The sequence below is a fragment of the Lissotriton vulgaris genome, chromosome 1_1, assembly GCF_964263255.1.
Source record: "Lissotriton vulgaris chromosome 1_1, aLisVul1.2, whole genome shotgun sequence".
NCBI lineage: Eukaryota > Metazoa > Chordata > Amphibia > Caudata > Salamandridae > Lissotriton > Lissotriton vulgaris.
Genome location: NC_141685.1, coordinates 533,740,416 through 533,753,780, shown reverse-complemented (window position 1 = coordinate 533,753,780; position 13,365 = coordinate 533,740,416). Strand labels below are relative to the sequence as shown.

The 13,365-nt window shown below is 47.3% G+C and overlaps 1 protein-coding gene across 1 annotated transcript in view; it reads right to left on the bottom strand.

The window, feature by feature from the left end:
• STXBP3 (syntaxin binding protein 3) overlaps nt 1-13,365 on the bottom strand; it is a 189,742-nt gene that overhangs the window by 81,969 nt on the left and 94,408 nt on the right. Inside the window, exons 10-11 of the mRNA XM_086953899.1 lie at nt 2,341-2,445; nt 165-222 (exon numbers count right to left, since the gene is read on the bottom strand). Coding sequence (XP_086810025.1) covers nt 165-222; nt 2,341-2,445 — 163 coding nt within the window. The remainder of the gene's footprint in view (nt 1-164; nt 223-2,340; nt 2,446-13,365) is intronic.

Here is a 13,365-nt window from a genome sequence, read left to right as displayed (position 1 = left end):
TATAGGTGTCACGAGCCCAGACATAAGCACACATTATAATTAAAAGACCTGCTTTGGTAAACACTATTTTTGGTTCAGCATGTTTACAAAATAAAAACATAGTAAATAAGGGTTAAAAAGCAAATTCATGTTTACCAAAGTTACTCAAAATATAATCATCCTACCTTTGCTTCAGAAGCTTTTTTAGCAGAAGCTATTTCTTTCACAAGTTTTGGAATTTTTCTAAGGAAAGAAAATGAATTAGGAGAAGAAATCAATTCAGTTTCACTCTCTGAAGTTATTTGATCTTTATTTCTTTAATTCTTTATTATTTGCTCTTTAATTATTTAAATGTGACAACACCATCAGTTTTTGTGCTGTACCGGAAAGGTTTCTACAGCTAAATACAGTGCGACTAAAGACGCCTGGACACTGAGCCCCATCTCCTGCATGTCAGCTATGTGATTTCCCCCTATGGTCCTTCACAACTGCCTGTATGATATGTGTACAAAGCTGCAATTGTAGGAATAGAAGTGACTGCAAATGCATGGGCTTAAGGACAAGGAGTAAAAAGCTTGCTAAACCCGTTAAACACTGATACTCATTTAAGAGCTCCATTCATTCCATCAATTTCGCTAGCCAAACAGTAAGTTGGCCGCATTCGCCAACTAGAATCCCATAACAAGACGTTTGAGAACTGTGACGAAACTGAATCCACAAAGGATGTGAGAGGAAAAGCGGGTAACCTAAAGATTTCATTGTAGGGTGTGGCACTTTGTTACACTGCTGAAGATTTGGCAGACCAAGAACAGGCACATTGTAAGGAGATGCTCAATGTATGGCATGCCACTTGCAGATTCACGAGAAAATCCACAGGAGGCAGAACTTTTGAATTGCACTCGACTGGAAGCCACTTGTGAACATAAAGAGTATAGGTGAGTTTTTCGTATTTCGTTGTATAAATAACATCATTAGAGTGACAAGACCAAGGAATATAGTAGGGGGACTAAAAGGATTTTAGAGCTGAATGAAGGAGGAGGAGTATTAAGCAATACCCTTTCTTTTAAAGGCTCTGGGACAGAATCAAAAGGGATGTAAAAGGTCATGGAATACCAGAACCACATCACACAAGTGATATGGAGAAGTCCACATTCCTTTAAGTAAGTGCCAACATTCTTTGAAAGTAAGTTACTAATATAAACTAAAATAATGGAACAGTGGAACAAAGCCTTAACATTTCATTTGTCTTCAATCCCTTTACTGAATGGATAGCCTTCTTTTGGTTGCAATTAGATTCAAAAAGCTCAACACAAGAAGATGACTTGTCTGAGCAAAGTACACGTACACCATATGCACCCCTTCCATCTCAGACTGAAAGACATTGAAGGTAGTGGCAAGGCTGAGGTAGATGTAGTTTCAGTCTGGCACATGCTCACCTTCTGCAGGTACTTGCTGGCGGCACAGGCAGCTTCTTGAAAGAAGTGCCTGGCTGCAGCTTTGAACCAGAATTATAAATTTTAACCAACTCTGTAGAAGATGATACACAAGAATGCTTTTGGGACTACAGCGGACCAGAGATCCAGAAGCAAAAGTTCCAACATAGGTTAAATTCTCAGTGCCAGGGACTCAACTTTCTTAGTAGAGCCCCTATCTGCCTACTGTAGCAAGTCTCTGAACAGTGTTTGAAGTGAAAATACTTTCTGGCCCCAGTATAATCTCTAATTAGCCATGGAGAGAAAGCACCTTCATGGTAGGAAAACTATCCAATGAGGATATAACCCTCTTTGTGGTATCTGAGGTTGCTGACAAATTGGGTACAATATCTGATACCGGATATAATTTACATTTCCAACAGTATCTGAATTCAACTGATTAGCTGACTGAAGATTTTCATTACGCGATTGATACAGTTCCTGTGAACAATAGTGACAAATTAAAAAAAGAAATACCAGCAGGTCCCACACTCCTGCATCATGTCTCATGTCACACAAATGGACTACGGAGCTAACCAACTGACAGAAAGGTTTGTTAGGTAAACATGTAAATCTTTTATAAATGGGCATGGGTACATGAGAAAACTGGACAGTTGCACAGTTCTCAGTCTATACTGGCTGTCAGGGAAAAAAGAAACTGATGGGGTTAATCACATATAGGAAATAGTGGTCAGTTGAACATGGAGGCACTTGAGATGGCAATCCATGCGTCTTTGTCCACACACCACTGGTACATTTTTACCGGCAAAAATCATAAGGCAAGGCTATTCTGACATTTTATGAATGAAGAGGTTCAATGTAGGAATAAAATAAATGCTCTTGAAATGATAAAAAAACAATATGAAAACATTTCAAAGTATTCACGTACACAGCTACATCTGCAATATGCATGTGCCGAATCTGCCTCCACAGCTCATCGTCTTCCTCAAGATGTGCTTCTTTTTCCTGCCCCTGTGATCCTTCAGTTTTATACCTGTCATGCACAAAATAAAAGGTAAATTCAAAACATTAGCCACATAGATTAAAACACTGTATGCGTAATGCATTACAGTTCCCATAGCAAAAGCCTAGAATATGATTTTGTGGATACTCTGTGACGGCAACCCATTTTACAACAAAGCAAATGCAGACGTACACACTTTCCCCAGGATACACTCAACAGCTGTATCCACATCATTCAACATTTAAGAGTAAATCACCCTAATAAAGATTATTTTTTAACAACCAGATTTTATTGGGTTTTCAAGACATCTTCAGCATACACGAAAGATATTCACATCATACATTTTGCATTTATTAAACACATTTGTACTATGGTGCGCTTTAAACAACATCCCTTGCAACGAAACTGCCTCCCTTGAGTTGCACTTGAGTTGGTGTAATGGTGTTGATTGGTTTTGTAAGGTCTTTATAAGTCAAGCTTTTTATTTTCTTCCAGAATGACCTGGTCCTCTAGAGTGTCTGGGCGGATGGGGATATAAGGTACAGGATGCACCCATCTCAGGGATAGGACCACAGGGCTATGATCCGATATCATGCACAAGGGATATTCTGCTGAGATAACGTGGTGCTGCATGTCTGCTGTACATAAGAAAGCATCTAGTCTTGTGGGTACTTCATGGACCTTGGAAAAGTAGGAGTAGTCCCTATCTCAGGGATGTAAGGTTCTCCTGGCGTCTATCAACCCCCAGCTCTATTGTCATGTATTGAGGCACGTGCTGCTTGGGAGCCTCGCAGTGGGGGTGAGATCTATCTAGGAGTATATCGTCTACACTGATGAAAGTCCCTCCCACCCCATTAGGGTAGTCCCTGTCAAGTATGGCATCAGGCAGTGGTTCAGTCGTGTGAAGAAAGCATATTGTTCTGCGTTGGGGGCGTAGATACTAACTATGCTTAGTTCCCGACCCTCTAATCACCCCTGTACTACTATTTATCGACACTCCAGGTGAACCAAAGAGTGTTAACTGAAATGGGACACCTGCTTGAATCCATATTAACCCACATGCATATGCCGATAATGTAGTGTAGTAGAGTTGGCCCCTCCAACGTCTCTGAAACGTGGATCCCTCTTTCTGCGTTAGGTGTGTCTCCTGCAGTAAGGCTATCTGGGCTCCCCGCCTTCTGATGTAGGAGAGGACTTTATGTTATTTCGTCATTGTGTGCATACCTCTAATGTTCAACGTCATACATTTGTATTTTTGTAGTTTAGCCATTAGATGATGTCACAATTCTCGGCCCTCCTCCCGCCCGGTGCGTTGCTGTCAACCTGCTCTCCCCACTCATTCCGATTCGAATCTCTATGTGTTGCCCCTCAAGGTATCCCCCCATGTCAACAATAAACAGTTCACCCCAGCTCCCACTCCCCAGGAAAAGTAGGAAAACACCCCCCCATCCAAACTAGTGTTATAAGTCCACAAGTGACTGCTTGTAGTTCCATCAGTCAAGTGCGAGGGGGGAAGGCCACCCGGCCGCCGCTCTCCCAGTCTCTGCAGCTGCCGTTCAGTTCTGTGGACCAAGGGAACCACCGCAGCACTCACCCCTCAACCCCAGTACCTTGTTTTTGGGTCAGGTGCTTCTAGTGTCTCTTCGGCCCTGCAACCAATCACTCCAGAAGCCCTAATCACTACTTCCAATTAAAGGTCTAGTCCTAGCCCTAGTCCCACCCTATTCCCAACAACCAAAAACATAGGAAGCCCTAGCCCCTACTTCCAATAGAAATGCTAACCCTAGCCCTAGTCCCAACCCTACATTGATTGAATCACAGACCCAGAAACCAATCAGAACCCTTAAATACCCAACCAATGAGGACACTAACCCTAATCTCGCTCCTCCCGTTCCCAGCCAAAGTCATCGAGAAGACCGTCAACAAACAGCTGGCCGCCTTCCTCGAGACGAACGGATCCCTCGACCCCTCACAGTCTGGCTTCCGAGCCAACCCCAGCACCGAGACCGCCCTCATCGCTGCCACCGATGACATCCGAGCCCTGATGCACAACGGAGAAACAGCGGCCCTCATCCTCCTAGACCTCTCCGCGGCATTCGACACTGTCTGCCACCGCACCCTAGTGAAGCGCCTCAGCAACGTCGGAATCCAGGAGAAGGCTCTGGAATGGATCATCTCCTTCCTCGACGGAAGAACACAGAGAGTCCGTCTACCACCGTACAAGTCAGAGGCCACCGAAGTCATCTGCGGCGTCCCTCAAGGATCCTCGCTGAGCCCCACCCTCTTCAACGTCTACATGAGCCCCCTCGCGGCCATCGCACGCCAACACAACCTCAACATCATCTCCTACGCTGACGACACCCAGCTGATCCTCTCCCTGACCAACGACCTCGCCGCTGCCAGAGCCAACCTTCACGAAGGGATGAAAGACGTAGCCGAGTGGATGACGACCAGCCGCCTGAAACTGAACTCAGACAAGACGGAAGTCCTCATCCTGGGTTCCTCGCCTTCCGCCTGGGACGACTCCTGGTGGCCCCCCGCCCTGGGCACCGCACCCAAACCGACAGACCACGCACGCAACCTGGGCTTCATCTTGGACTCCTCCCTCACCAGACAAGTCAACGCCGTCTCCTCGTCATGCTTCAACATCCTGCGCATGCTACGGAAGATCTTCCGGTGGATCCCCACCGAGACCAGGAAGACGGTCACCCAGGCCCTCGTCACCAGCCGACTGGACTACGGCAACGCCCTCTACGCTGGAACCACCGCCAAGCTCCAGAAGAGACTCCAGCGGATCCAGAACGCCTCAGCCAGACTCATCCTCGACATCCCACGACACAGCCACATCTCCGGACATCTGAGAGACCTGCACTGGCTCCCCGTCAACAAAAGAATCACCTTCCGTCTCCTCACCCACGCACACAAAGCCCTACACGATCAAGGCCCGAGCTACCTCAACAACCGCATCAACTTCTACGCTCCCAAACGCCATCTCCGATCAGCCAGTCACGCCCTCGCCGCCGTCCCCCGCATCCGAAGAACGACAACAGGAGGAAGGTCCTTCTCCTACCTGGCTGCCAGGACCTGGAACTCCCTCCCTCCCGACCTGCGCCTGACCCAGGACCACCTCTCCTTCAGGAAGAACCTCAAGACCTGTCTGTTCGAGCAGTAGCAGCACCCCCCCCCCCCCAAGCGCCTTGAAACCCTCCGGGTAAGTAGTGCGCTCTATAAATGTCTTTGATTGATTGATTGATAATCCAATAGAAACACCAGATACAACCACCAATCAGTGTACACATGTACCAACCACTAGCAGACCATATAAGGTCCTAGATACCTCAGACAAGGTTTGCTGGCCAGGGAGCTGGAAGCTGCTCCTCCTGTTCAGAATCTCCTAGGAGCCAGACAGGCTCAATCCACACGTTGGACTTCTGCAGGTAAAGGCCTCACTAACTTGAAATCTAACAATACTGTTTGAATACAACTTTACTCCCTCTCCTGGCCAAAAAACGAAGTGCACGGCCTCTAGTAAAGACAGTTTAAACAGCTCACAGAAGCACCCTCTGATGTAGAATATCCCTGTTGCTGGGGGAGGCAGGGGGCTAGTTTCAATGGCTTGTGAACACAAAATGGTGGCTGGGGGTGCACTGTTTTATCACACAGGTCTTAGCACAGAGCAAAGGAGACATTTGGAGGGAAAACTGAATTATCACCAGGAGTGAGAGGGATAAACTACAGAGTTTGCACTGTAAATCCCACAATTCAACACGTTAAATGGAAACAATCATGGGCAGGAAAACCACAAGTTTAAAACACAAAACAGGTGATAAAATATGCAATCACAGGTAGGTTAAAACTACAATTGTAAACTGTTACAACCACAGGCAAAGACAGTAATCAAAGAAAGAGAACATCGTTTTTTTAACAACTTTTGTTTTGGGGAAGAGACAGCACTAGTCTGTCTCCTTACTACTTCCTGAACTCTGCTCACTGCAATCTGGGGCACAGGTAGGCTGCAACTCACAAGATGGAGGAGAATGATTTGGGGTGCACCCAGCAAAGCCTTAAGGAGCCTGGGCAAGTGTGAGGGGAGGGCTCAGCGTTGCCTGGTAGCTGAATAGCCAATAGTCTGTTGGCCTGGGGGTGGGGGCTAGGGAGCTGCTTCTCCTGTTCAGAATCTCATAAGAGACAGACAGGCTCAATCCACATTGTGTAACATGACCACAATAAGTATTAGAACTATTTTCTTGGAGCAGTAGAACATCAGCAACACTTTTTTCAGCAGATAAAAATGATTGGAAACCTGATTTGGTACCTTCTATAATGTGTGGTGAGTGAACGATTACTATCTAAGGGCACATGCAGTTTGCATGCTCCCTTTAGAGAGAAGAAGCATCACTCCTTGAAGTATATCATATAAACAGCTGGGGAGAACCACTATATTAACTAGTGCAACCCTCCAAATTGGGAACAGAGATAACAGGGTTCAAAAAGTCACTAATCGAAATCACATGCTCTACATTCACTGACAAAGTATCCTTCTAGGAGTAGGGTACGCTAATGCTCAGGTACTTCAGATCTTTAGACGGACACATAGCCCAGCTTCGGTAAATCATTGGGTGTATTGCAAGCCGTCGCCCCTAAAGGGACCAACCTTCTTCCCTGATGCAAACTACAATGGTCTCTGTACCCTTACAGTGTTGAAGCCTGATTGAACACTCAGACAGCTGCTTGACTACAGGTGTGCCGACAGTTGGTGGGTAACAACAGGTTTTACTGTCTTTGTAACACAAAAAAGGTAGATGGGTCCATAGCTTGACTGACCATCTAAGTTTTTTTAGAACAGATGTGATGATTGCATGTTAAAGGTTCCTGGGGATGGCTCCTGTAAAAGGAGTAATTGAACAGACAGGTTATGATCAGTGTAAGTGCTGGGAGAGCCTAGTTGAAGTTCTGGCATTAGTGCTGTCCCAAGCGGAGAAGAGTTTTCTGAAGAAGACAAAGATGTTCCTAATGTCTGAGGAGGACAGGAGTTAAATGTTTTAGGAAACATGGTGCCTATTGTTTGCTGCTTAAGTGCCCTGAAAACAAACTCCCAGTGGCAAAATAAGACTTTAGGTTTTCTAGGGAGGGAAAGGGTTATGTCATCTGGATACCCTAATGGGCCGATAACGTGTCTCACATCTCTTTATGGAATTTCTAACAGTTTTCTTAACTTATTTTCATTGGTAATTCCCCAGCACCTGATGCACAATTGATCTACTTCTACTAAAACATCTAAACATCAATTATTGACTATTGCAGATTTTGTGTACATGCCTCCCCCCCGCCCCCTCAACTTATCCATTCCTCCTAAATACCCAGACCCCTCTGCCATAGCTCACTCCACATGTGTGAAAAGTGAGCGAAGTTACATATACATGTGACTGGTTCCATTTGTATTTCATAACACCTGGTCATTTGCAGTGCATTCTAGACACAGTGGAAATGTAATTTCACTATTTTCTTAACGATATAATCTGGTGATCGTTGCCATATTCCTAGAACACTTGGAGTTTTATCTTGTACGTGTATCAATTACCATAACGTCCTACAAATTGAAAAAAACACATTCAGCATGGTTACATAATTTCTATTCAACCACGAGCTATTAAGATGTTGGCAATAATGAATAGTACAAAAAAAAATTTGATGGACAGAATGTAGATCAATGTCTTACATTCACCCCAGTACAAGGATCTGGGCCTAAATCCATCGTTTTTTGCACTCCACACCACCCTGGGTTAGATAATGGCTTTATGCAAATCAGCTCTGACCCTGTGCCCCATGGGAACAGTCCAGTCCGAACTACAACAGCCATATCTTTCCCAGACCGGAATCAAGCATCCGAGGACCGGACCGGTTTCGAGGTAACACCTCTCATCAGCCCGGCTAGCTTGACTCCAGTGGTGTGGAGGCTCTGGGACCCACGTCTGAGCTACCCCAGTACACTCAGGGAGAAAATTACAAAAAACAATTTGATGGACAGAATGTAGATCAATGTCTTACATTCACCCCAGTACAAGGATCTGGGCCTAAATCCATCGTTTTTTGCACTCCACACCACCCTGGGTTAGATAATGGCTTTATGCAAATCAGCTCTGACCCTGTGCCCCATGGGAACAGTCCAGTCCGAACTACAACAGCCATATCTTTCCCAGACCGGAATCAAGCATCCGAGGACCGGACCGGTTTCGAGGTAACACCTCTCATCAGCCTGGCTAGCTTGACTCCAGTGGTGTGGAGGCTCTGGGACCCACGTCTGAGCTACCCCAGTACACTCAGGGAGAAAATTACAAAAAACAATTTGATGGACAGAATGTAGATCAATGTCTTACATTCACCCCAGTACAAGGATCTGGGCCTAAATCCATCGTTTTTTGCACTCCACACCACCCTGGGTTAGATAATGGCTTTATGCAAATCAGCTCTGACCCTGTGCCCCATGGGAACAGTCCAGTCCGAACTACAACAGCCATATCTTTCCCAGACCGGAATCAAGCATCCGAGGACCGGACCGGTTTCGAGGTAACACCTCTCATCAGCCCGGCTAGCTTGACTCCAGTGGTGTGGAGGCTCTGGGACCCACGTCTGAGCTACCCCAGTACACTCAGGGAGAAAATTACAAAAAACAATTTGATGGACAGAATGTAGATCAATGTCTTACATTCACCCCAGTACAAGGATCTGGGCCTAAATCCATCGTTTTTTGCACTCCACACCACCCTGGGTTAGATAATGGCTTTATGCAAATCAGCTCTGACCCTGTGCCCCATGGGAACAGTCCAGTCCGAACTACAACAGCCATATCTTTCCCAGACCGGAATCAAGCATCCGAGGACCGGACCGGTTTCGAGGTAACACCTCTCATCAGCCCGGCTAGCTTGACTCCAGTGGTGTGGAGGCTCTGGGACCCACGTCTGAGCTACCCCAGTACACTCAGGGAGAAAATTACAAAAAACAATTTGATGGACAGAATGTAGATCAATGTCTTACATTCACCCCAGTACAAGGATCTGGGCCTAAATCCATCGTTTTTTGCACTCCACACCACCCTGGGTTAGATAATGGCTTTATGCAAATCAGCTCTGACCCTGTGCCCCATGGGAACAGTCCAGTCCGAACTACAACAGCCATATCTTTCCCAGACCGGAATCAAGCATCCGAGGACCGGACCGGTTTCGAGGTAACACCTCTCATCAGCCCGGCTAGCTTGACTCCAGTGGTGTGGAGGCTCTGGGACCCACGTCTGAGCTACCCCAGTACACTCAGGGAGAAAATTACAAAAAACAATTTGATGGACAGAATGTAGATCAATGTCTTACATTCACCCCAGTACAAGGATCTGGGCCTAAATCCATCGTTTTTTGCACTCCACACCACCCTGGGTTAGATAATGGCTTTATGCAAATCAGCTCTGACCCTGTGCCCCATGGGAACAGTCCAGTCCGAACTACAACAGCCATATCTTTCCCAGACCGGAATCAAGCATCCGAGGACCGGACCGGTTTCGAGGTAACACCTCTCATCAGCCCGGCTAGCTTGACTCCAGTGGTGTGGAGGCTCTGGGACCCACGTCTGAGCTACCCCAGTACACTCAGGGAGAAAATTACAAAAAACATTTTGATGGACAGAATGTAGATCAATGTCTTACATTCACCCCAGTACAAGGATCTGGGCCTAAATCCATCGTTTTTTGCACTCCACACCACCCTGGGTTAGATAATGGCTTTATGCAAATCAGCTCTGACCCTGTGCCCCATGGGAACAGTCCAGTCCGAACTACAACAGCCATATCTTTCCCAGACCGGAATCAAGCATCCGAGGACCGGACCGGTTTCGAGGTAACACCTCTCATCAGCCCGGCTAGCTTGACTCCAGTGGTGTGGAGGCTCTGGGACCCACGTCTGAGCTACCCCAGTACACTCAGGGAGAAAATTACAAAAAACAATTTGATGGACAGAATGTAGATCAATGTCTTACATTCACCCCAGTACAAGGATCTGGGCCTAAATCCATCGTTTTTTGCACTCCACACCACCCTGGGTTAGATAATGGCTTTATGCAAATCAGCTCTGACCCTGTGCCCCATGGGAACAGTCCAGTCCGAACTACAACAGCCATATCTTTCCCAGACCGGAATCAAGCATCCGAGAAACAGACCGGTTTCGAGGTAACACCTCTCATCAGCCCGGCTAGCTTGACTCCAGTGGTGTGGAGGCTCTGGGACCCACGTCTGAGCTACCCCAGTACACTCAGGGAGAAAATTACAAAAAACAATTTGATGGACAGAATGTAGATCAATGTCTTACATTCACCCCAGTACAAGGATCTGGGCCTAAATCCATCGTTTTTTGCACTCCACACCACCCTGGGTTAGATAATGGCTTTATGCAAATCAGCTCTGACCCTGTGCCCCATGGGAACAGTCCAGTCCGAACTACAACAGCCATATCTTTCCCAGACCGGAATCAAGCATCCGAGGACCGGACCGGTTTCGAGGTAACACCTCTCATCAGCCCGGCTAGCTTGACTCCAGTGGTGTGGAGGCTCTGGGACCCACGTCTGAGCTACCCCAGTACACTCAGGGAGAAAATTACAAAAAACATTTTGATGGACAGAATGTAGATCAATGTCTTACATTCACCCCAGTACAAGGATCTGGGCCTAAATCCATCGTTTTTTGCACTCCACACCACCCTGGGTTAGATAATGGCTTTATGCAAATCAGCTCTGACCCTGTGCCCCATGGGAACAGTCCAGTCCGAACTACAACAGCCATATCTTTCCCAGACCGGAATCAAGCATCCGAGGACCGGACCGGTTTCGAGGTAACACCTCTCATCAGCCCGGCTAGCTTGACTCCAGTGGTGTGGAGGCTCTGGGACCCACGTCTGAGCTACCCCAGTACACTCAGGGAGAAAATTACAAAAAACAATTTGATGGACAGAATGTAGATCAATGTCTTACATTCACCCCAGTACAAGGATCTGGGCCTAAATCCATCGTTTTTTGCACTCCACACCACCCTGGGTTAGATAATGGCTTTATGCAAATCAGCTCTGACCCTGTGCCCCATGGGAACAGTCCAGTCCGAACTACAACAGCCATATCTTTCCCAGACCGGAATCAAGCATCCGAGGACCGGACCGGTTTCGAGGTAACACCTCTCATCAGCCCGGCTAGCTTGACTCCAGTGGTGTGGAGGCTCTGGGACCCACGTCTGAACTGGATGGATTTGGGCCCAGATCTTCGGGCTGGGGTGAATGTGTGACATTGATCCACATTCTGTCCATCACCTGTTTTGTTTGCAAATTCCGCCCTAAGTGCGCTGGGGATGCTCAGACGTGGGTCCCAGGCACTCCACACCACTGGAGTCAAGCTAGCCGGGCTGATGAGAGGTGTTACCTCGAAACCGGTCCGGTCCTCGGATGCTTGATTCCGTTCTGGGAAGGACATGGCTTTTGTAGTTCGGACTGGACTGTTCCCATGGGGCACAGGGTCAGAGCTGATTTGCATATCGCCATTGTCTAACCCAGGGTGGTGTGGAGTGCAAAAAAACGATGGATTTGGGCCCAGATCTTCGGACTGGGGTGAATGTGTGACATTGATCCACATTCTGTCCATCACCTGTTTTGTTTGCAAATTCCGCCCTAAGTGCGCTGGGGATGCTCAGACGTGGGTCCCAGGCACTCCACACCACTGGAGTCAAGCTAGCCGGGCTGATGAGGTGTTACCTCGAAACCGGTCCGGTCCTCGGATGCTTGATTCCGTTCTGGGAAGGACATGGCTTTTGTAGTTCGGACTGGACTGTTCCCATGGGGCACAGGGTCAGAGCTGATTTGCATATCGCCATTGTCTAACCCAGGGTGGTGTGGAGTGCAAAAAAACGATGGATTTGGGCCCAGATCTTCGGACTGGGGTGAATGTGTGACATTGATCCACATTCTGTCCATCACCTGTTTTGTTTGCAAATTCCGCCCTAAGTGCGCTGGGGATGCTCAGACGTGGGTCTCAGGCACTCCACACCACTGGAGTCAAGCTAGCCGGGCTGATGAGAGGTGTTACCTCGAAACCGGTCCGGTCCTCGGATGCTTGATTCCGTTCTGGGAAGGACATGGCTTTTGTAGTTCGGACTGGACTGTTCCCATGGGGCACAGGGTCAGAGCTGATTTGCATATCGCCATTGTCTAACCCAGGGTGGTGTGGAGTGCAAAAAAACGATGGATTTGGGCCCAGATCTTCGGACTTGAGTGAATGTGTGACATTGATCCATATTCTGTCCATCACCTGTTTTGTTTACAAATTCCGCCCTAAGAGCGCTGGGGATGCTCAGACGTGGGTCCCAGGCACTCCACACCACTGGAGTCAAGCTAGCCGGGCTGATGAGAGGTGTTACCTCGAAACCGGTCCGGTCCTCGGATGCTTGATTCCGTTCTGGGAAGGACATGGCTTTTGTAGTTCGGACTGGACTGTTCCCATGGGGCACAGGGTCAGAGCTGATTTGCATATCGCCATTGTCTAACCCAGGGTGGTGTGGAGTGCAAAAAAACGATGGATTTGGGCCCAGATCTTCGGACTGGGGTGAATGTGTGACATTGATCCACATTCTGTCCATCACCTGTTTTGCTTGCAAATAATGAATAGTGGCACTAGGATTATTTATTTTCCCTTTCATAGCGGTTACATTTTAAAGACCTTTTGTCACAAAAATAAACACAGGGTCCCCGCAACAGGAACCATAACTTGCTTTGACAATATTTTTATCTGTGATCGTGATGGAAGTCAGTCTCTTTACCTTGGGAATCGGAGAAGGGACACAATTCGGTGGGCCAGAAAGCAAGCTTCCAATGACTGTCCTGGCCCAATATCAAAACCTTTGTATTGTTTCAGAAAATTACTGCTTATTGA